This window comes from Lepidochelys kempii, chromosome 6, assembly GCF_965140265.1.
Source record: "Lepidochelys kempii isolate rLepKem1 chromosome 6, rLepKem1.hap2, whole genome shotgun sequence".
NCBI lineage: Eukaryota > Metazoa > Chordata > Testudines > Cheloniidae > Lepidochelys > Lepidochelys kempii.
Window position 1 is genome coordinate 73933424 of NC_133261.1, and position 21987 is coordinate 73955410.

The window sequence follows — 21987 nt, forward strand, 5'->3', positions numbered from 1 at the left end:
AAGGGCAGGCAGTGCCCAGCCAGACCCTGAGCCGCACGGGACTCTTCAGCCATCCGCCCGCATCAACTTACACTTCCTGCAGCTGCGTAGGGGAAAGCTACTGCTGGCAGGTGCAGCCAGGGATGCGGAAGGGGAAGGGCTGGAACTCAGCTAGAAGAGCAAGAACAGCAGTTTGGGAAAAGTGATGATGGATTAAGTGGAGTAAACTACCACCAGAGTTGGAGGTAATAAGTCATTTACTAGAAATATGAAAGTACAGTTGAACAACAGAAGCAGGCATTAAAACAAGCCTAAAAAACAGGGTTATTTTCCCCATAGAGATAGACATATTTGAAACTGTAAAATTGATTTACGCAATACAGGTAAAGTCACAAAGCTGGAAAGGTTTGTCTGTAAAAAAAAATTACAAAAGAGGTAAAAAAAAAGTTATATATATTTATGTTATGAAGGGGAACCTTTATGGTAGAATGACTTTAATACATCTCTCTTAGGTTTATCAGTCCTCTTAAAAAGGGGCTTTGGTGTACTCTGTGACCCATGAGTAACCTTTAATTCTGTTGTTGACAGTAAACGATGCTCCTGGATCAGAGCCACATATGTCATGAGAAGCTGATAAGGGCACAAACATGACACAAGGATTAGTCCTTACTCCTCATGTGTCCAAGAGGAGCTCCACCTGATCAACAGTGGCAGCATACTCTTCTGTTTCTTTCTGAAAGGATAGCTGCTTCTCCAGGAAATTGTTTCTATCATTCTCTGCCAGTTTCCACATAGCTGTTGCTGTCTATATGGAAAGAGCAAGTTAGTGCACAGTAGGGACTGTTACAAATACAGTATGTATGACTCCACAGAGGCAGCAGAGCTAAAAGCACATGGCTTTTTTGTAAGTCAAGCCACACCAGGAAGACCACTTTGCTTCAGCCCCTTACCCCAAAGCACCAATTTCTTACTAAGACATCCTGTTCAAGACCAGCCCTTGGTAACTTCAAAACTCCTGCTGATCACGTGAGAGTACAATTAAGTATTGTTTTTTGGCTACATACAGCTGAATCAAAGTTAATTCAGTAAAGACCACGGTTTAAGGAATCTTGGGTATTCTGAATTTACCATGCTAGTGGCATAGTAGGAGTTCTCACCCTGAAGAGCCACTTCTGAAACACTAATGCATAGGTAGCTGAAATTTGACTAGGATGCTACCTGTGGTAGTTATATGGGCATTATTGTAGCATTTGAGCACTTGGCAACCAAATTTATTTTTAAGACCTCCATGAGGTAGGCAAGTACTGTACTCCTTGTTGTAGAGCAGGGGTGGCCAACCTGAGCCTGAGAAGGAACCAGAATTTACCAATGAACATTGCCAAAGAGCCACAGTAATAGGTCAGCAGCCCCCTATCCGCTACCCCCTCCAGCTCCCAGCACCTCCGACCCACTGGCAGCCCTGCCAATCAGCTATATTGGAAAGTTAGCATCTGTAGCTCCAGCCTCGGAGTCAGCACCTATGCAAGGAGCCGCATATTAACCTCTGAAGAGCTGCATGCGGCTCCGAAGCCGCAGGATGGCCACCCCTGTTGTAGAGATTGGAAAGTAAGGTAAAGACCAGATGACATGCCCAAGGTCACATAAGAAATCTGTGGCACAGCAGAGAGTTGGACCTAAGTCTGAGTTCCAGGCTAGTGCCCTAACTACTGGACCATCCTTCCTCCCATGAAGGATAATGCTTCATCTGTTGTGAATAGGATCTTGAGATCTTTAGTGACCCTAAGTAGCAGGAACTTCTCAGTAGATACGTAAATTTGCACTTCCAGAACATTGCCGCCACCCTTTCCAACAATTCTGCAACATTGGCTCATTGCTATTTTCAGAATCACTAGCTTCCTGGTGCGCCCTTCATTCTCTTTTGGAGGCCTCTCATTCCAGTTCTGACTATACTTAATCCTGATTATCTTTGATTATACTGGATCTTCCAAGTTAAGCTGGCTGTTAATTTCAGTGACGTGACCGATTTTAGCTGTAATCCCTTCCCATTACTTTGGGAACTTAATACCACCTAGAATGTCCTTATTACATGCATATTTACAACAGAAGACAGGAGGCAAGGTAGTAAGCCCGCTACAGTACATTGGTCTGCTTGAAGAGAACCCAGGAAACCAGAACTTCATCCCAAACCAGGCAACTGAATATCTGTGGTTTTCTGAAGGAAAAGGTTGTCTTACCAGAAGCTCTTCCTGTTTTGCAGCCATTTGGCTGAATAGTCTCAGTTCTTCTTTAAGCTTCTCTGTCAGCAACTGAAGAAAAGCCCAAAGCATTTAGTTTATCCAGGTTCTGCACCACACAGCAATTGCCTCTATTATCAATTTAAACTTCTAGTAAACAAAAATCTGTAACCCAATTCCACTCAAAAGTTCTCACCATTGTCTGCTTCTGACACTCCTTCGTATCTTCTTCCTCCAAGATTTCATTGCCTGTAACTGGTTTATAAATACTTTCATAAGCTTCTTTAGTAGTTACCCAAACGATTCCCCACTAGCTGTTAGACCTCACCTTCACCCACAGTATTGAGTCACTTCACTGCAGAATCAGCCTCTAAATCTACATTAAGAGCAAATCAAGTATTCTGGGGAGTTATGAGTCTGGTTCTTCTGTAGTAAGCAGAGAGCCAGATAGAACAACTTCTCCCTTTCAGCGCAGAGTGATTAGTGCTGTTGCTGTTTGCCAAAACCTGAAGTCAAGCATGAATGTCACATGAGCTCCTTGGTTACAACAAAAAGGTCACACCTGAAGAATCAGGGTACCAATTATCATAATGGGAGGAGATGGGGGCTAACTCCCCACCTTATGCTTAGAACTGAAATAGTTAGTCCTTACCTGGATCAATATTTCTGCTTTCTAAAATCACCATGCAGTTTTCTTGAAATTTCTTCAGCTTTTGAACTTCTTCTTCCAGGACTTCATTCTTTTCTCTCAAGTCTTTTATAGTGCCCTATCAGTACCACACAAGTTAGAAGTCAATAGAGCCCCTAAAAAGATTCTGTTTCCTCCCAACTTCTTCCTAATTCGCAGCCATACCTGCTCCCAATGTATTGGAGATAAGTTCTTGGACACTGATTTAGTTCTCACCACTTTTTAATACTGACAGATTTGGAGCTGCCTGTAATAATTTAATACTATCTCTGGACTCAATTAATGTAAGCATATGTTGTATTAATTCCTAACAATGTTGCTAATGAAATGCACTCCAAATGGGGGGGAAGAGGAGGGAGGGGACAGTAAATCTTGAACAGCCCCTCTTGATGGACAGTACTGGAGTTATTTGTCCTGGAGTGCTGGCTAGACCCCCTATTGACTTGCTAAAATAGGTTTATCCAGGAATGTCTCAGTCCAATGAGGAGAGAGCAAAACCTCAGAAGGCTTTAGAGACACAGACCAGGTATACAGTAGGAGCGCTTGGCTAGTATAGCTATACCAGCATATTTTACTAGCAAAGCATTCCTAGTATAGACACAGCTTATACCCGTAAACCACACTTTTGCTGGTATAGCTTACTCAAGCACTGCCCTCTGCCCCACAGAGAATAAGCTATACCAGCAAAAGCCCAGTTTTGCTGGTGCAACTGCATCTGCACTACGGATTGTTGCTGGCATAGCTCTTCATAACTCTGACATAGCTTTGCTGACAAGAGTTTAAAGTGTAGACCTGGCCATGCTGTGGAGGAAGTCAGAATGTTAAGGGGTAAGAGGAAGAGACTGAAGCAGAAACTATTGAGTGTAGGCAACAGACTGCTCCTGAAGGGGTCTAGGGTAATATAGGCCTACTTGAGCTTTTAGATAAAAAGCTAGACTTTTGTTTTAATAATTTAATAATTAAAATGTTATTTTACTCCTGGGGGAATTCTGCGTCATGCAGGATTTCACAGAAACGTTTTGTGCACAGAATTCTGCCCTCCCCCCCCCCCCCCCCAAAATGGGCTGCAGTGCTGCTGGAGGGTTTCATGCTGTTTCTCCCACTAGATCCCTGGGCTCTGGAGGGGAGAGGGGCAGGTGTCTGGGGAGAGGGGCAGATAAGGGGGGGTATCTTAGCAAGGGGGGGCCCTGCAGCTGGGCTCGGGGAGGGGAGGGGTTGTGGGTGTCTGGCCCTCCAGCTGCGCTCTGGGGTGTGAAGGGGGCAGAGAAACAGGACACTGGGTTGTCACAGAGGTTTCCTTAATTCTACTCCTGGGGGAATTTGTGTGTATGTATGTATGTTGTATTGTTACAAACATACTTGCTGACAGATATTTTGAAATAAATTACCAAAATAATTGAAACTGGCATGATTAGGTAGTGTTATTTTGACAAATAAAATTTGCAGAATTTTAAAATATCGTGTGTGGAATTTTTACTTTTTTGGCACAGAATGCCCCCAGGAGTATTCTTATGCTGTGTTCCCACTGTTCAGATTCAAGAATACTTTTAAAGAAAGCTGTTTTGTGTCACTGTGTTCACCACTGGTCACAGCTCCTGAAGGGAAGAACTGCAGGTACCCAAATCCAGTTGGATCTGTTGAGCAGTCACACTTGGTACTGTAGTATAGGGCCTGGTCTAAGAATAGAAGAATCACATGATTTTGCCTGAGGTGTGAAAGGTCAAGGCCTAAAAGCTAGAAAGATCAAGAGGAGACAGAGGTGCAGCTAGCCCTGAATCTTGACAAACTCGTTGCCTTGTATCACATACTAGACCTAATAGCAGGCTTCAGTCACAACTTTAAACAAGTAAATTGGGAGTGTGGTACATGGGAACAGAAGAGATCTTATTTGGACTCAATGAGCCACAGCATTATTCCCCACACAGCTCATAAAAGTATTACCAGATAATCTTTTAACAAGATGATCAGCCAAGCACCGCTTTTTACCTGTGCTCCTGCCAGCTTTGAGTGCAGTTGTTGTTTGGCTATTTCCAACAACTGGTTCTTCGTCTTTAGCTCTGTCTCCAATCTGTATCGGCTCAGAGGTCTGTAGAGAGTGACACATCACCGAGGATTTAACAGATGCCAATTTATGGTTAGTATTCAGCTAAACATGGTTAAGACATGCTTCAGCCAGGGAAGCGTCAGCCAGTGTTCAGTGCACCTGCAGTAGTGTAGCTTTCTCTCTTGAAAGATGGAGTGTGCACTGAACTAATACTAGAGTGTTTTGGGCTCCATGTAGCCAGAGTTGATGGTTGGCCATCAGCACATGAATTAGACCATACTGTTCATTGCCATACAAGACTGGGCCTCATCAGAGCAGCTAATAGTACTATTTGAGAGAAGTTTTTTTGCACCAACTTACCCTCGTGCAATTGTTGCTGTCTTTTTAGAAAGAGGCTCTGCTTTCTTGGTAGACCTACAGAGACTAAAAAGGTAGAAGTATCATTATTATCATCAAAGCGTGTAGTAATTTTGCCAAACCACCAAACCAACTATCACTTTAACAAAAGCCTGATTTTCTAGGCGTATTTTTTGCTATTGACTGGAGTACCTTTTGGAATTTTTAGATTACTAAAAACCTGAAGTTTGTCAGTGCATGTACTTTCCATTTACCCTTGGTTTTTGGCTTTGAAGACACCATCCTCTGGAACATTTGAGCTAAAAGTGAAATTGGGATCTTTGCTGAATTCTGGCTCAACTGTTTTGTTGATACGCTGTTTCTTCGATGGAAATGGTGTCTGTATATCTGCAACAAGATACAAGTGTCACCGAACAATGCGAGGAATTAACAAGAGCAAAAAGTCCTCCAAATTTTACATTAGGAAATCTTGAACTTCAGAGGAATCACTTGCATGTTAACATGTCACTCTAACAAGATGTGAAGTAACAATGACTAAGTAGGACGCCTCACCCCATCCCTACAGTCTCCAAATCCTGAACAGAATACAGGCTCAGAATGAAAAAATTTATGTTACTTAAGCCCTGGATGGGCTACAGTAAGCAGTTTTAGAATGTGGTTTACCATTCCAGCAGTGGATCGGATGGCTTGACACCCAGGTTTAATGACACAGACAGTCATTTCAACATCAGACAGATACATGAACACTGCTTTGATAGCCAAAGTTGTTCAGTGTTGAATGAACAGAGCGATTTAAAAATTTTAGGGTTAGAAGATTTAATTTGACATTGCTTAAGCAACTACAGACTTCTAACATTGAGATGAAAGTCACACAAAGTCATGAGAAAGCTTGTTCTCTGAATATACAGACTGACTGTATGTCATGATGATCTGGCCACTCTTTAACATTTGATATTTCCACTAATTATGTAGGGCCTTGTTCACACCAAGCAGTTTTGGAAGTTCAGCGACAGGCTAGCAATAGGAGCATTAGTGTAGAGTAGCCACATGGGTTTTGGCCATCGTATTGTTTTGACATCCTCTGAGCAAAGTTAGGCAAAACTGCGGTTAAGATGACTTTACCTGGCTTACACTCACCCTACCAGCATTGCTAGCACTGGTGGAGTTGCACCACTACTAGACCAACAGTAGGATAATTTTTGAAAAAGCTCAGCAATGATGCAAACCGATTTTAAAAAAAGAACAGTGAGATAACAAATGTGCGATAGCTATCTTGCTGTAAAATCCAAAGCAGATGTGTGAGGTCAGCACTATATGCCCTCCTGGGACTGATCTCACCTAGTTAATCCAGTAGCAAAATTATCATGTCTTGGCTCCACTATGTTTTTACAGAGATAGTTAACACACATTTGTTATCTCACAAACACATTAAAAACACAGGGAATGAAGACAAGCCTAGGAGGCCAAGCATGGAGCGTTTCTGCCCAAAATACAAGTTTCAAGAGGTTATGAACACATGAGGATGGCATGCTAAGAGTTTTCTATTTATCACTGTTATAGTTAAGGTTGTAAAATAATTACAGGGTTTAATATTGGATGAACTATAGTAGTTACTAGTAAGATTAAAACCATTCTGCAAATTAAAACAGTGATACTCATGGTTTTACTAAAACAGTGGTTCTCAAACTTTTTTCCCCCCGTAGACCACTTGAAAGTTGCTGAAGGTCTTGGTGGACCACTTAATGATCTTTCCAAATGTTGTTTGTACCATTTTAGCTAACTATTGTAAAGCGCTTTGGATAAAAGTGTTTTTTTAAATATATATATAAAAAAATAAAAGAAACACCTTAATAGTAAACATTTTTGTTCTAAAAATAAGAGCACACAACTCATATTTTAATATCAATAGTCCTACCTTTCTAATACGATGGATGTGCCCTCTCTCCCCCGCCATGGCAGCCCCCAGGCCAGGGCTGGGGGGCCTGGGGTGTCTCTCCCTGGCCAAGGCAGCTCCCACAGAGTTGAGGCTGGGAAGGAGGGCAGTCTCTCCCTGACAGCCCTGGTGCTGGGGAAAGTTGCCTTTCTCTGGCCACCGCAGCCCTGCACGTCCCCGATTCCCCCTACCCCCTCTTCTCACCCCACTGCCCCCTCCCACCTATCCCCTATTCCCCCCCAAGGCCACCACCTCACCTTACATGTGTCTTCTCCAGGGTCCAGGCACCTAATTAGTGGAGCCACGCCTGAGCAGCTCCACTAATTAGGTGGCAAAAAGAAAAGGAGTACTTGTGGCACCTTAGCGACTAACACATTTATTTGAGCATAAGCTTTTGTGAGCTACAGCTACATCGATGAAGTGAGCTGTAGCTCACGAAAGCTTATGCTCAAATAAATTTGTTAGTCGCTAAGGTGCCACAAGTACTCCTTTTCTTTTTGCGAATACAGACTAACACGGCTGCTACTCTGAAACCACTAATTAGGTGGGTGGCCATTCATTCTCTTGTGTGTGACCACCCAGGCACACACCTTAGGGGGAACTATCTGCAGCTCGCGGACCAGTTTGAGAACCTTTGTACTAAAAGATATTGATGAGCATTTATCCCGGATTCTTTAGAGGGCAAAGTTAATACTCTAGAAAATTAAGACCTAGGTCACCTTCTGAATCCAAAAACTCCTCAAAGCCATCTCTCATCAGCCTTCTAGAAGTCAAGTATCCCTGGGCTCCTTTACTCCTAAAAATGCAAGGGGTTGTGTTCTTTCCCACCAACCAACTTTGCAGTGATAATAATGATAATAATAAAATAAAAATTGACTCTTCTAGCACACCCTCTCCCTGTTTTGCAAAAATTCAACTGGTTTTGAGACACAAACAGGTGCTCAGCTAATGAAAAAGAGGAGTCGTGGAAAGTGTAACGTATTAACGTTTCACAATATAAGAGACCACATGTATTTCGAAGTAGGCAATAATACTTCGCTGCTGCTCAAAAGGTGCTGGTCTCCCAGCCTTACTCGAAGGAAGGAAGGAAGGAAGGAAGGAAGGAAGGGAGAGAGAGGACGATTAGCCGCAGTGCTGTGACCAGCCTGAAGCTGCAGCACGCCCGCAGGGTCACTGACCTGCGGGGACGCTGCGGGAGAGGGCTGTGGGCGGATGGAAGCTGTAGACCGGGATCCTGGAATGTTCGCTCTCCATGGCCTGCCGGTCCCCGCCGCGCGAGCCGCGCGAGCCGCGCGAGCCTGGACGCCAAGGGCTACACAGGAAGGAAGCGCCGATCAACGCCCCGCAGGCTCTTCCAGCGGGGCGAGGACGGGGCAGGGGTCCCCGCGCGCCGGTCCCCGGCGGGACGGACACACACACACACACTTAGCAGGGCCCCGGCAGGTGGGGAGTCTCGCACAGCGGCCCAGCGAGCGGCGTTTGAAAGACCCAGGGGAGGTCGCGCAGGGCTCGGCCAGGCCCGCGGGAACAGCGCGGCCGCTCCGACCGTTTCGCTTTGGAACCGAAGCCGGTTCCACGGACGCGCCCACCAGCCCGCGCGTGTCGGACCCTAGGAAAGCGCCTCCCCACCCCCGCCCGACAGCCGGGCCGGGCCGGACCCGTCCCGCGCGCTGCACAGAGCCGGACCGGGGGCGCCCCGGACCGGGTGCCGGCTCACGGGACAGAGAAAGGTGACGGCGACAGGCACTTATCTGGGTGGGCGCTGTTCCCGCTGCCGTTTGAAAGTGGGAACGGCGACGGAAGGGCGGGGCGAAGAGGCCGCGCAGGCGCAAAGCCGGCGGGTGGCGTTTGCACATGCGCAGTGGGGAAAGTGAAGCCCCCACCGAATTCACCCCCTGAGCTGGGGCGGCCAAGGCGGAGGCGCGGGGAAGGCGTCCGCGCGCACGTGCCCCCTCGGGGAGCCTCCCTCGGGCGGGGAGGATGGGCGGCGCGGAGCCTCCTACCCTCCAGGAGCGCCGCGATGCTGCGTTATGGCTTGGGGGGGCGGCGGCGGCTTTCCTGCTCTGGGCTGCCCTGCGGCTGCGAGGGAGCCTCGGGCGCAGCGGGGTGCCCCCCCCCCCAGCTCTGCCCGGCCTCTCGCCCAGCTGCAGACCGACCAGACTTGCAGTACCTCCCGTCCCCGTGAGCGCTGGCAGCGTGGAAGCCTGTCTCGCCCCCCAGCCCTCGTGTGGCCGGTGCTGCGGGGGGCGGGGGTGGGGGTTGTCGTGCCCCAGCAGTGGAGCTAGGCATAGGCAGACTAGCTGGTTGTTCAGAGGCGGAGCAAGGCGAGGGTCCCCTCCTGTTTGGTTTGTGGGAAAGTGCAGTTAGTAGCTCGTAGGGGTGGGCGGAAATATTCCTGGTAGGGCTCCCAATGAGCTAGCAGCGCTGTCACTGGTTAGTATCGCAAAAAGAAAAGGAGGACTTGTGGCACCTTAGAGACTATTTCCACTGGATGCAGCCGAGGAAGCGAGCTGTAGCTCAGGAAAGCTCATGCTCAGATACATTGGTCAGTCTCTAAGGTGCCCCAAGTCCTCCTGTTCTTTTTGCGGATACAGACTAACCCGGCTGCTCCTCTGAACCCTGCTTAGTATCCGTGCACCACCAGCTCAAGGGTCCCTGCAGGGAGGTAGGAGCAGAGCTGCTGCGAACTTAGGGTTTCCATTTCACAGGAAAATGAGCGTTTTGAAATTTGGTTTCATTCCAAATAGGAAGAAAACCTACTATTTTTGCAGTTTCCTTCACAATGGATATTCTCAAAACGTTCCTTGTGGAAAATGTTAGTTTCACAACATTTTGAATTTCAGCTGTAATGTTTTCAATTGTGTATTATTTTGCATTATGTATACATTATTTCATTCTGTGTTAAGAGGTGTGCACAGTAACTCCTGCATAACTTGAATGTCAACCTTTCCTTACAACACTAGCAGGACCTGAAGAAGAGCTCTGTGTATCTCAAAAGCTTGACTTTTTCACCACAGAAGTTGGTCCAATAAAACTGGTTCTCAATCGGGGTAGCTGTACTGGTGGGGGTACACAGAGGTCTTCCAGGGCACTCAGTAATTCATCTAGCTCTTTGCCTAGTTTTACAACAGGCTACATAAAAATCACTAGCAAAGTCCGTACAAACTAAAATTCCATACAATTATTTATACTGCTCTATAATGTACACTGAAATATAAGTACAATATTTGTATTCCAATTGATTTATTTTATAATTATATGATAAAAATGAGAAAATAAGCAATTTTTCAGTAATAGTGCGCTGTGAAACTTTTGTCTTTTTATGTCTGATTTTGTAAGCAAGTAGTTTTTAAGTTTGGTGAAACTTTGGATACATAAGACAACTCACACTCCTGAAAGGGGTACAATAGTCTGGAAAGGTTGAGAACCCTGCAATAAAAGATATTACCTCACCTGTCTTATCACTCTAACACAAGCAGGAAACACTTTGATCAGTACTAAACAGCGGCCCTTAATGATTTCACAAGAGAATATTTCAATTAATGTATTATGCCATGTCAGCTGTAGTGCATAATATGTATATGCACTACTATATGGTATATACATTAATACATTGTGAACTACTACTGCTGACATGTTAGGAAATAACATACAAATAATATACAAATGAAAAAATAAAATTTGAAACAAAATTTAGAAATGTTTCCAAAATGAAATTTTTCATACTGAAATTTCTTATGGGAAATTTCATAAAAAATTATACAATTTTTTGGGAAAAAAAAGCTTTGTCAAAAACAGCTTTTCCCAGCAAAAATCTTCTGATGAAAATTTTCTGATAAGCTTTAGTCACAGGGACTGATGTGGGGGAAAGACCCTTAAAGGGAAGTAGTGCCGCAAGTGTTTACCATATGTGACAACAGTGGCCATCTGTTTTTTAACTATTTATTTTAAAATTATTTCAACAGATACAGTGATATACAGAGTCCCCAAATACTGTGCAATAATGGTACACTAATCATAGGTATGAATATAAAGGCATGAATTTGACCAATTAAGACTGAAGCACATTTTATGGACTCTAAAACTTCTAAAATCCTAAATTATATGGTTTGTAATGGAAACTCTTAACACACACAAAATTGCATTGTGGCTGTTGGTTGCCCCTAAAAAAGTGTGCTTAGAGGTCACAGAACAGACATATAACTGTATTTTTGAAAACTCCCTACTTAAAAATGAGAACTTGATCAGATTTTTCAGACACATTTCATATTTTCTCTCTCTCTCTCTCTTTTAACAAGCCAATCTTTTTTCCCAAACATCCTTTAGCTTATTTGCCTTTTAAGAGAGCTACAAGCCCTTTGGAACTCAGAGCTTGTCCTCAATATTTGAAGAAGGGTAGATAGATAGTTTTAGGTTTTGCTGCTATTTATTTTTCTGAATATATAATACAAGGCATATCCATATGTCTAAATATTTATCTTGTTTGTGTCTTCCTTCTTTTACCCAAATCTGATAGATAAGCTTTTCTATTCAAGGATATCACATACTCTGGCATACCATTAGAATGAGCTATGTTTTTAAAGGTAAGCAAGTATGTAAGTCTTTGCAGGACACGTGCCTGAGATAGAACACAGAGATACTGATTTTTCCACCACTGAGCCAAGACCAGTCTTGCTGCTACTAGTTTTATCAGGCTTTTGTTACAATTATAAGAGATATCTCTCACAGGGAGGTCTCACAGAACTGTTGCTGGGTCATTTGAAATATTATATTTAGTTATTAACTTTATTGCTATGTAATTTTGCACTAGTAGATACTGCTAAAGGATACGTTTTTGCATAATCAGCTCTCCCCTTACACCCCAATTGTGCAAGCTGATCTGTGCAGGTGTAACTCCTCGAGTTTAGATCAGCTTGCAGAACTAGGCCTTAGTTTTATATTTCAATCAGAGGATTCTCCCCTCTCCTCCTCCCCCACCCCCGCACACACTTATCCCACTTGCACAATGATATGGGCACACACAATAAAGAGATATTTATAAAATCCGTCATTGACTTTCTGGAATACTTATATTTGCTGACATCATTTTCAGATGTGGGCTACAAATCATTGCAATGAATATGAGGTCCCAATTTATAGAAGAACGAAGTCACCGTGTATTCTCAAGTCACTCTTTGTATTTATTACTGTAGAGTTGAAATGCAAGTTGTAGGTGCCATCCGTATGGGATCCAGGCAACCATAAGATAAAATCAAGTTGGAAAATTGAACCATATTAAATACAAACCAGAAGGTCCAGTATTCCTACTTGAATTTCTTGCTTTTTTGAATTTCTTAGCTCTTGCTAACCTGCACCAACCAACCTTGGTGAGTTTTCCAGATAGCTAATATGAACGAATAGATAGCTACAGTGTGCATGTTGATGGATGGAAGCTCAGAGGTGCAAATTTTCTCTTGCTGATGCCATAGGAAAACACATTGGGCATGTACAACATAAAGAAAATGAATCACAATATTCATAGCAAAGGCACAAGGTATGACGGTGTTCAGGAGAGTTTGTCATAAATATTTATTTTTATGCTGACTTTTAGAAAGCTTTTTCTTATTGTAACAAATAAAGACGTGGTTCTTTTTTGTCTTTTCTGGTAAAGAAAAAATTAAAATTCAAGATTCAGCAGATATGCCAACTTTAAAAATATTTTTACATTTTTGCCTGGGATAGAAACTAGCTGTGAACATGAAACACAAGCTGCCCAAGTCACAGAGGACAAGGAGATGGCTTTCTGTCTAGGAAAACCCCACGCTGAAGCAGTGTCAGAAGGAGTTCCCTCCAGTGAAACCAGCTGAAATCCTGATCAGAAAGATATTTGGGGCTGGACTATATAGTTTTCTCATTGAAGAGTAACAGATCACACCAGTTGAAAAACACTCACTGGGCAGATTTAAACAAATATCTGAATACAATTCCTTTGGGGAAATTTGTAAACCTGGACTGCTAATAAAAACAGAGATCTGCTTCAACAGGAAACAGTTCTCTTTCCAGCCATTAGCCAGATTCCAATGATTAGCAATTATAAATATTTTTCTACATGGGATTTATTTCTTTAAATATCTAGAGAGAGTCACCTCTCTAATCATTATCCCCTTCTTTCTTGTACTTGGCAGGAAAACAAAATCTAATCACTATAGGGAATGTCAAAAAGTACAAATGTGAATATGGCATGGGCTGCTGGATGGTCAACATTTTTTTACTGCATTAAAATTCATCTCTAATCCTCATTTTTTTTTAATATCAGATTTGCTGACTCAGTGAAAATGTAGGCATCTCTGCAGCTGAAATACCTAGCTCAAAGAGGGAAGGGAAGAAAGATTTTATATTTACAGTGTAAATAGGAGGTTTATTTCCTGTTTTCTTCTGTAATTGAGTTTTACTTTCTTGGAGATTTCAGCTGCTGTAACCAGAATTTTGTGCACTGGATCGTTTGATCCAAACATCAGGCATGTCTGGTTGGCTGTTTGGTAAAACAACTGGACCGTCACTCCCTAATCCCAATCGGTTTTTCCAAGAAGAGCTGTTTTGCTGGGATGCTGGTAGAGATACATCAAAGACGGTCTCTCTCAGGTCCAACCTCAGGGTGTCTCTCTTCCCATTCAGGTGACCTCTCTCTGCTGCACAGCAGGAATCAGACACATCTAAGACATTGGGACAAGAACTGGCTGACTCAGCAAGTTTTATGCTCTGCTCAAAATCACTGAGAGAGATCTCACTTGAGGCGTTGAGCACATTGAAAGAACTGCTATGAGAACAAAGGCCTCTGTGAAATTTGTAAATTTCAGCTTCAGGGATATTAGTATTTTCTGAGGTATAATCTGACTGTTGTTGAGCAGTGTCTCTAGAACACTGAGATTTATTTAACTGTCCTTCATCTTTCATGCTGGCTGAATAAAGATAATCCAGCATGTATCCATCCCAGGCTTTTGGACCATATTTTTGACATCTACAATCCCTGCAGAGTCTCTCTCCATGAATTTCTGCTTCTGCTCCCGAGCTGCTATGTTTGTAAGGAGAAGATGTTTGCAAGGCAGGGCACTGACAAAGATCTACACGGTGGTCCATTAGAGTCTCCTGCAGATTCTGTCTGTCTGTTTCAAGAGAAGGATGGATTCCTATTCTGGGACACCTGCTGTCTTGGAGCTGTATGTCTTCAGACAGGACAGAAGGACGATTAGACAGTTTGCTTGTGGAAGTGCTGTTGTCAAAACTGTCACTAAGTTTTCTGGCCAAGGGCTGGAGCTCATACTGTTCATTTGCAGTGTTAGACTCTTGCACCTTCCGTAATCTGTTCTGCTTCTCTTCTCCCCCACAGTTAAAGCTTCCATTTGGCCTGGAGTCATCAGAATAGTCCTTCAAGGCATAGGTGCAAGGCCAAAGGATCTGACCACAGTTCTTCTCTGGGCCAAAGAAGCAGCATAGAGACTGAAAAAAGAAGCTGGCAAATCCACAGCTGATACACTTGATCATCATTATGAATATCCCGAGCTTCCGGTATGCCAGCACTGTGGCAGGCAGCATGATGATACCTGCAGAAAACAGAGCAGATGCCACCATAGCAGTGGCACAGCTCATCTGCTTCAGAGAGAAGGCCACTCGGCTCAGGCGATCAGAATGTGGGCACAAGTGGTAGGAAATACAGTAGTTCACTGTAAAGTCAGTGGAGAGGCCTACTGCTGCTGAAATGAAGAGAGACTCCACTGCATTGAGCTGCCATTCCAACAGCACCAAAAGTCCAACAGTTACCAGGACAGTGCCTGTGATAGCTGTAACAGAGAATATGCTGAGAATAACATTCCAGGTGGTGAGCAGCAGCACCACAAAAGAGATGGTTATGGATAGTCCTATGACCACCATTGTCTCTGTGCTAAGACTGTGCTGGAGATTATATAGCTCTAGTTTACTGGTGTACCATCCATTCTGAAGCCCCATGGGGGCAGTTTTCATTTCCTCTGTTATCCAGTGGCCAATTTCATTGTAGAATTGTTTGGCTTTGCTGTAGTTGAAGCTGTAGTGATAAATAGTTTGAAACTGTAGCACCAAGGCAATTAGGTTTCCCTCTCCATCAAATCTAAGACCCAAATCATAGGTTTCAGCCCCATCTCTGCCTTGTTCCATGATCATCATTTTGATGCAGTGCAGGAAGACTTCGCTTCCATAGGGGAAGGGGAAGTGGTTACAGCAGAGATTGAAGCTGTGATCTTGCTGGGAGCACTGGCGACTGTCCATCCACGTGTGAAACTCCTCCATGAAACAAACTGTAGATTTCTGCTCCAGATCAGAATAGTAGAAAGTTTGATTCTTCACTTTTTGGCAGAACTCCAAGAGCCAGTTTTGAGCTTCAGGATTTTGGATTGTAAATGTGGTATCTTTCACCAGCGTGCCATTGCTCTTAGGATTGAAATGATCCCCGTTGTCCACAGGCAGTATGCCCCAGACTATAGTGATGGGCATGTGTTGTCCTTCTCCATGCTCCAGCCTCTCAAACATGAACTGGTGACAGTATTCTGCATCATATCTCTCAAAGGGATGGCTTAACCTAAACATCTGGACAGATGGCATCTCTAAACTGGGGAGTTTTAGTTTAGGATTAAAACAGGAAATGTAGGCACCCCCTATTGCCAAGGCTGTAAACCAGCAGATCCAAATGTAACGAAACTTTATAACACCACATGGAAGAATCTTCTCAAATAACAGCTTGGAGGTTTCACACAAGGTATTCTGGAGACCCCTGAGTATATGATGGAGAGAGAAAATAACTCTTTTATGCCCACTATAGTTCCAATAGTCTTCTGGTTTATAAATGCAGTTTGTTGCTATGTAGCGTTCATACAACACAACAGAAGATGGAAGCCAAGTTACCATGAATACTAAATTCACCAACACACAGGTGCCCATATAGATGGCAAAACAGCAGATGGCAATTATATTGCTCATATAGCTAGCATAGAAAGCAGCACCTGTTGTAAAGGAAGACGCCAGCATGAGATACCCAAAGTGGTGCATGGTTTGGCTCATCCACTGCAGGAGGCCTGCAGAAGGATTCTGGCTCTTGCTGAGGCTCCAGAGATCAAAAAACACAAAGGTGTGATTTGCGCAAATGCTACTGAGAATGACAACTGCTGTCAGGTTTACAAAAGGGAAGTAGGTGAATCTGAAGGCCACCTTATACAAGAAGAAGGAGATCATCAAAGAACTGACAACAATCATAAGGACCATAAAAGTAATAAAGATTGAGCGTAAATAAAAAGTCATACTTAGAAAAATGGCTAATATTGCCAGGACTGGATACATGGTATCCAGTAGAAGATAGTGCTGGAATAGTTTCTCTTTAAGACCCAGGTCCATTCCAGTGATTGATGTGTAATTATCAAACAGGTCCCATGACTCCAGGTTGTCCAGGTAGATTTCCATCATAGATGCTCCTTTCTTTGTAGGCAAAAACAGCAGGCTGTATTTCAGTGATGGCACTTGATATTCCATTGTCTGAAGACTGAGAAAGTCTCTGTCAACCAAGAAGTGAAGAAGCTGGTAAATACCACTGAACCGGGTACATTTTTCTGGTACTTTGGCACACTGAGAGTGTTTCTCTCTTCCAGTCCTGGGACCTATGCAAGAAGGAATAAGGATGCCTTTGTGGTAATCTGGGGCACAGGAACGGAGGAGTGCCAGGGTGTGGGAGACATCTGCTTGAGTTATCTCCAAACAAGAAGATCTGTTGTGAAGGACAGCAATATAGTTACCCAGAGACCAGCTTGGGCAGCATTCATTGCCTTCAGTACGTTGACAGAGATTCCCAAAATGAGCATGTGAGCGGATCTGAAAAACAGCCAATAGGAGAACATCAGATTAGACTCTCCCACTTTTTACTCTACTGCCTTTATACAGCAGAGTGTTTAAATTCTCACTAGAATTATCCTGTCCTCCTCATGTTTATAAACCCTGGCTCCCCAACCTTTTGTTGACAAAATACAATATATTGTAGCCATTGAAACAAGATGTTTGGGCAGCACTTTTTCCAAAACTAAATTAATAGCCTCTGTTATATATTTCTTGCACTGATTTAGGAATTGGGATCCTTCCTCAATCCATTGTCCTACTATTAGTGACAGCAGCTTTCCTCGTTTTACATTCATTCTCTGGATTAGGACCACTAAGATGAGAATTTTTAAGCCTTTATCCTTTTTCTTTTAAGCTTCTTTTTTCTGCACCGCAGTGACGTTCTGTGAAGGACATAAGCAGAAGGCATGGTGCTGTAAGGATAAGGCCTTTTCCTGCAGCCATATTGTAAGGCCTAAAGTCTTTGTCTGCAGCTGTATTAGGAGAGCAGCAGCCATTAGCTAAGAAGCAGGAAATCACATCCTAACATTCCATCTACATTACATTAAAACAAAGTAATATCAGGCTATTAAGAAGACGATCCTGTCCTAATAGCACCCAACATCACTAGATAAAAAACCAGATCTTACGATGGTTAAAGAAAACTTAATTTGACAGCGTTCTGTCTGGCAAGAAATCACTTATCCATAGTTGTGGTTGAGAAATCCCCATTTCTTTATTGTTTTGTTTTTATGGTCCCCCTTTCTCTATTGTATGTATGTATGATCTCTGTCTGGTTCTTTGATTGTTTCTGTCTGTTACATAACTGATTTACACCTTGCAAAATTAATTAATGTGGTGGGATATGATTGGTTAGAGAATTTTGTTACAATATGTTAGGATAGGTTAATAAAATGATTGGTTAAGGTATAGCTAAGCAAGACTGAAGTTTCACTATATAAACTGGTTTTTCACAGACCAGAAGAGGTTTTTTTTTTTTAAAGCTAAGAGCAGCTAGAGGGTTTTTTGTCTATTTGCATGGAGACAGAGGTGTTAGTTTTTTTTTTAAAGGATTTTTCTGTAGGCTGAGAATAGCTATCAGAGAACATAGGTATCATGTTACCACACAGCAAAATTTTACAAGCCAGATTTTTTGGTTTTGTTTTGTGGTTTTCTTTCTAACTCTCGGGTGTAAAGTTAGTTAAAAACAGAGAGGCTAGGATGACAGAAACCAAGGCACAACACAAACTGGAGTTACCCAGACTGGAGGCAGTGAAAGAGGCAGAAAAAGCCCAAGAGGCTGCCCACCAGAGAGCTATGGAGGCAGAAAAAGCCAAAGAGGCTGCCCACAGGAGAGCTATGGAGGCAAGGAAAAAAGAACTGGAGGAGAAGGAAAGAGAGAGGAAGCATGCCCTGGAGATGGAGAAGGCAAAGGCTCAGGAGAATATACCGGATAACCCTAACAATCCTTACCCAACAATCCCCAAATGGGAGCGACTATGTCCACAATATGATGAATCCAGTGATATTGCTGAATATTTTCTCACCTTTGAGAGACTGTGCACACTCCATAAAATTCCTGAAGCTCACAAGATGACCCCATTGGTCACAAAATTGACTGGAAGGGCTCTGGACATATTCAATAAGATACCTATTGATGAGGCTTCTAACTATAAAAAATTCAAGGATTTGGTTTTAAAGCAATTTCAAGTTACACCTGAAACTTACAGAGTAAAATTTAGAGCCCTTATGAGAGGACCTGGACTAAGTAATGTGGCTTATATAAACCAGATGAAGGCTCTGTTAGATAAATGGGTCAAAGGAAGGGGTGTTACTAGCTTTGTAGGAATGTGTGATTTGATGACTCAGGAGCAATTCCTGAATATGTCCAAGGAGGATATAAAACAGTGATTATGGGATAAGAAAATGGACTCAGCAGAAAGTCTTGCTTCTTATGCTGATCAATACAAGCAGTCACAGACTGCCAGAGAGGTGGGGCAAACCAGAACAAAATGGGGAGAGAAACAACCCTGGTCGCAGTTGGAGCGGATACCAGAAGGGACAACCTCAGACCCCACCCTACTACCAGGGGCAGCCCAAGGCCCCAACTACACCCCAAGGAACACTCCAGACACCTTATCATCCCACCACACTGTTCTCCAGCAACCACCTCGGCCCAGTGACCTGTCAGCTGGACGATGTTTTAAATGTAACGAGCCAGGGCATGTAAAGACCAACTGCCCCAAGAACCCCAACAGATTACAGTTCATTGCACCAGAATCACACCAGAGGTCCTCAGGCCCAGATACCTCCCAGATACCTTCAGAGTCGAGGGAAACTGTGAGTGTGGGCAGGAAGAAGGTCACCGCGTGGAGGGACACCGGAGCACAAGTGTCGGCTATCTGTGCTTCCTTAGTGGACCCCAACTTAATCAACCCAAAGGCCCAAGTGACGATTCAACCCTTCAAGTCCAACTCTTTCGATTTGCCTACAGCCAAGTTACCTGTCCAGTACAAGGGCTGGTCAGGAATGTGGACTTTTGCAGTCTATGATGATTACCCCATTCCCATGCTGCTGCAGGAAGACTTGGCCAACCAGGTAAAGCTGGCCAAGAGGGTTGGAATGGTCACCCTCAGCCAGACTAAGCAAGCTTCCACACCTATCCCTGTTCCTGAGCCTTCCACCAGGGCCCTGTCTGTGTTACCAGAAACCCAGATGGAGGTGGTGGAACTGGATCCCCTGCCAACAACTGCAATGGCAGTAGTGGATCCAGCCCCACAGACCCAGCCCAAGCCAGTCCCCGAACCGAAACTGGCAAAGCAACCAGCACCAGAACCATTGCCAGCACTGAGTCCAGCGCTTGCAACCCTGTCTACAGCTCCAACACCAGAGGGCACCACCGAGCCTGCACTGGCAGCAGCAGCAGATGACTCTACACAAGAGGCTCAGCCAGAGCCTGAAATACCCCAAAGTGCACCAGCGGAGAGTGGTTCACCATCAACGGAAACAGCCCCATCACCTGCATCGCTTCCAGAGGGACCAGGCCTAGGTCCACAATCCAATGAGGAACTGATGTCTCCAGCATCAAGGGAACAGTTCCAGACCAAACAGGAAGCAGATGAAAGCTTCCAGAAAGCTTGGACAGCGGCACAGAGCAACCCACCGCCTCTCACCTCTTCTAATCGATCCACAGAATTAAAGGTTTGTCAGTTTACAGCCAAGAGACCACGGAGCCATTCTTACCAGTCTTGGATTAAAATATTATTGGCAATTTAGAAGATTAAGTCTAGTCACATCCAGTGCAGTCCTCTCTGGATAGAAGGCCATATTGCTTATCTATCACCATCTTATCTGGCACCTCTAATTTAGAGAGGATGTTGTGCTGTTGGAAGTGCCAACGTCCAATGAATCTGATCACTTATATTTATTAAAGATCCCATGGTGCTTTTCACAAAACTATCATAATCTAATCTAATCTTTCTGTTTATGTGGTCCTCCTCACTGTAGTGTGTGGGGTGTTAGGCTCAGTATATGGGCAAATTTCTCTTTTGGTAATTACATTAACCACCCTAAATCCTATAGTTTCAGTTCGATATACTATCATCAGTTTCTTGCCCAAGATGTGTGTGTACTACAAAACAGCTATGGCTCTTCAGCCCAGAGGCAGCTGCACTTCAGTGGTAGGTAAAGTTATTCTTTTATTTATAAACCTGTAAAATCCATTGGCATTCTCCAGGATGAAAGATACTATATCTCTCATATGATTTTTTTCTTGCTAGCTTTTAGTTAATGATTAAACCAGTACATTGAAATGAGATTGCATACGTATACATTCCCCATGGTAATACTAACCTTGTCCTGTTCAATTTGACACATGGACTGAATCGCTTGCAAGTTCCACAAACTCCCAGCAGTTGTGGACATAAACACCAGCTGAGAATAACTCTTTCCTAAAAATCAGAAATGTAGTGAGGTAACCGAGGAGGAATCAGCCATACTGTTTGAAATAGTTAGTCTACTTAAAAAACATAATGCCGTGTGTAAGTCCACCACTGATAATTCTATCAGTTGAAATGGAGCAACAGAGCTTATGGATCTTGATGAACGATAGGGCTATAAAGTGTGCAAATTGCCTCATGGGACCCCTGCCTCATCACGCTTTCCATATATATCAGGGTCAGGAAAGGAGGGACATATGGGGTTCTCTCATTATAATTTTCACCTGTGAAGTTCATTTCTCTACAGCGAAACTATTGTGGATCTGATTCAGGCCATTTCTGTACCCACTGTTACCTCCTGACAAAAATCTCTATAGTTGGTTGTGGGGGAGGGAGGGAGAGGCTGAGGCCCTGAGAAACTGTAAGTTCTGTACTCCAGTACTTAAGAGGATGACTTAAAGCAGGGGATTGGGAATCAGAATATCTAGGTGCTATTCCCATAAGTCCACTCACTTATGTTATTTCAGGCAAGTCACTTAACCTCTCTGTGCTCAATTTCCCCACGCATCTGTAAAATGGAATACTGTGGAAGAGAGAAACCCCCACCCCCCTCTTATTATTTACTTTTTTCCACTGGAAAAGTATGAAAAAAAATTTATTTGAGGCAAAGTGTTATTTTCATTTTTTTACTTTTTACATACTGTTCCAGTTGGGAAAAAAGAAGGAGAGAAAGTAAGAAACTGAGAGATAAAATGGGTACTTTCTCATTATTCCAAAATGAACATTTTTGGAAATTTTCAATTTTGGAAGAAAATTTTTAATTTTTAATTTTTTTTAAGAACACACCCTTCATCAATGATTTTTTGGGGGGCTAAGGGAAGAAGTCATTTTTCAAGAATAAAATTAAAACCTGTACAAAATTTCAGTTAGCTCTGCTCACCGAT

General features: G+C 43.4%; 2 protein-coding genes across 3 annotated transcripts in view; both read right to left on the reverse strand.

Annotated features, from left to right (window-relative positions):
* Positions 1–226: 226 nt before the first annotated feature.
* On the reverse strand, positions 227–9091 carry KNSTRN (kinetochore localized astrin (SPAG5) binding protein). The gene is given in 10 exon segments (XM_073348786.1): positions 227–784; positions 2214–2285; positions 2410–2468; positions 2866–2980; positions 4888–4987; positions 5306–5368; positions 5557–5689; positions 8414–8516; positions 8519–8547; positions 8983–9091. Coding segments are annotated over 10 exon segments (915 nt in total). The 3' UTR covers positions 227–652.
* Positions 9092–11185: 2094 nt separating this feature from the next.
* The window catches only part of DISP2 (dispatched RND transporter family member 2), a 38114-nt gene continuing 27312 nt past the window's right edge, over positions 11186–21987 (reverse strand). For both annotated transcript variants that reach the window (XM_073348782.1, XM_073348781.1), the window contains exons 7-8: positions 20958–21055; positions 11186–17105 (exon numbers count right to left, since the gene is read on the reverse strand). In XM_073348782.1, the coding sequence (XP_073204883.1) occupies positions 13680–17105; positions 20958–21055 (3524 nt within the window). In that variant the 3' untranslated portion in view covers positions 11186–13679. The remainder of the gene's footprint in view (positions 17106–20957; positions 21056–21987) is intronic.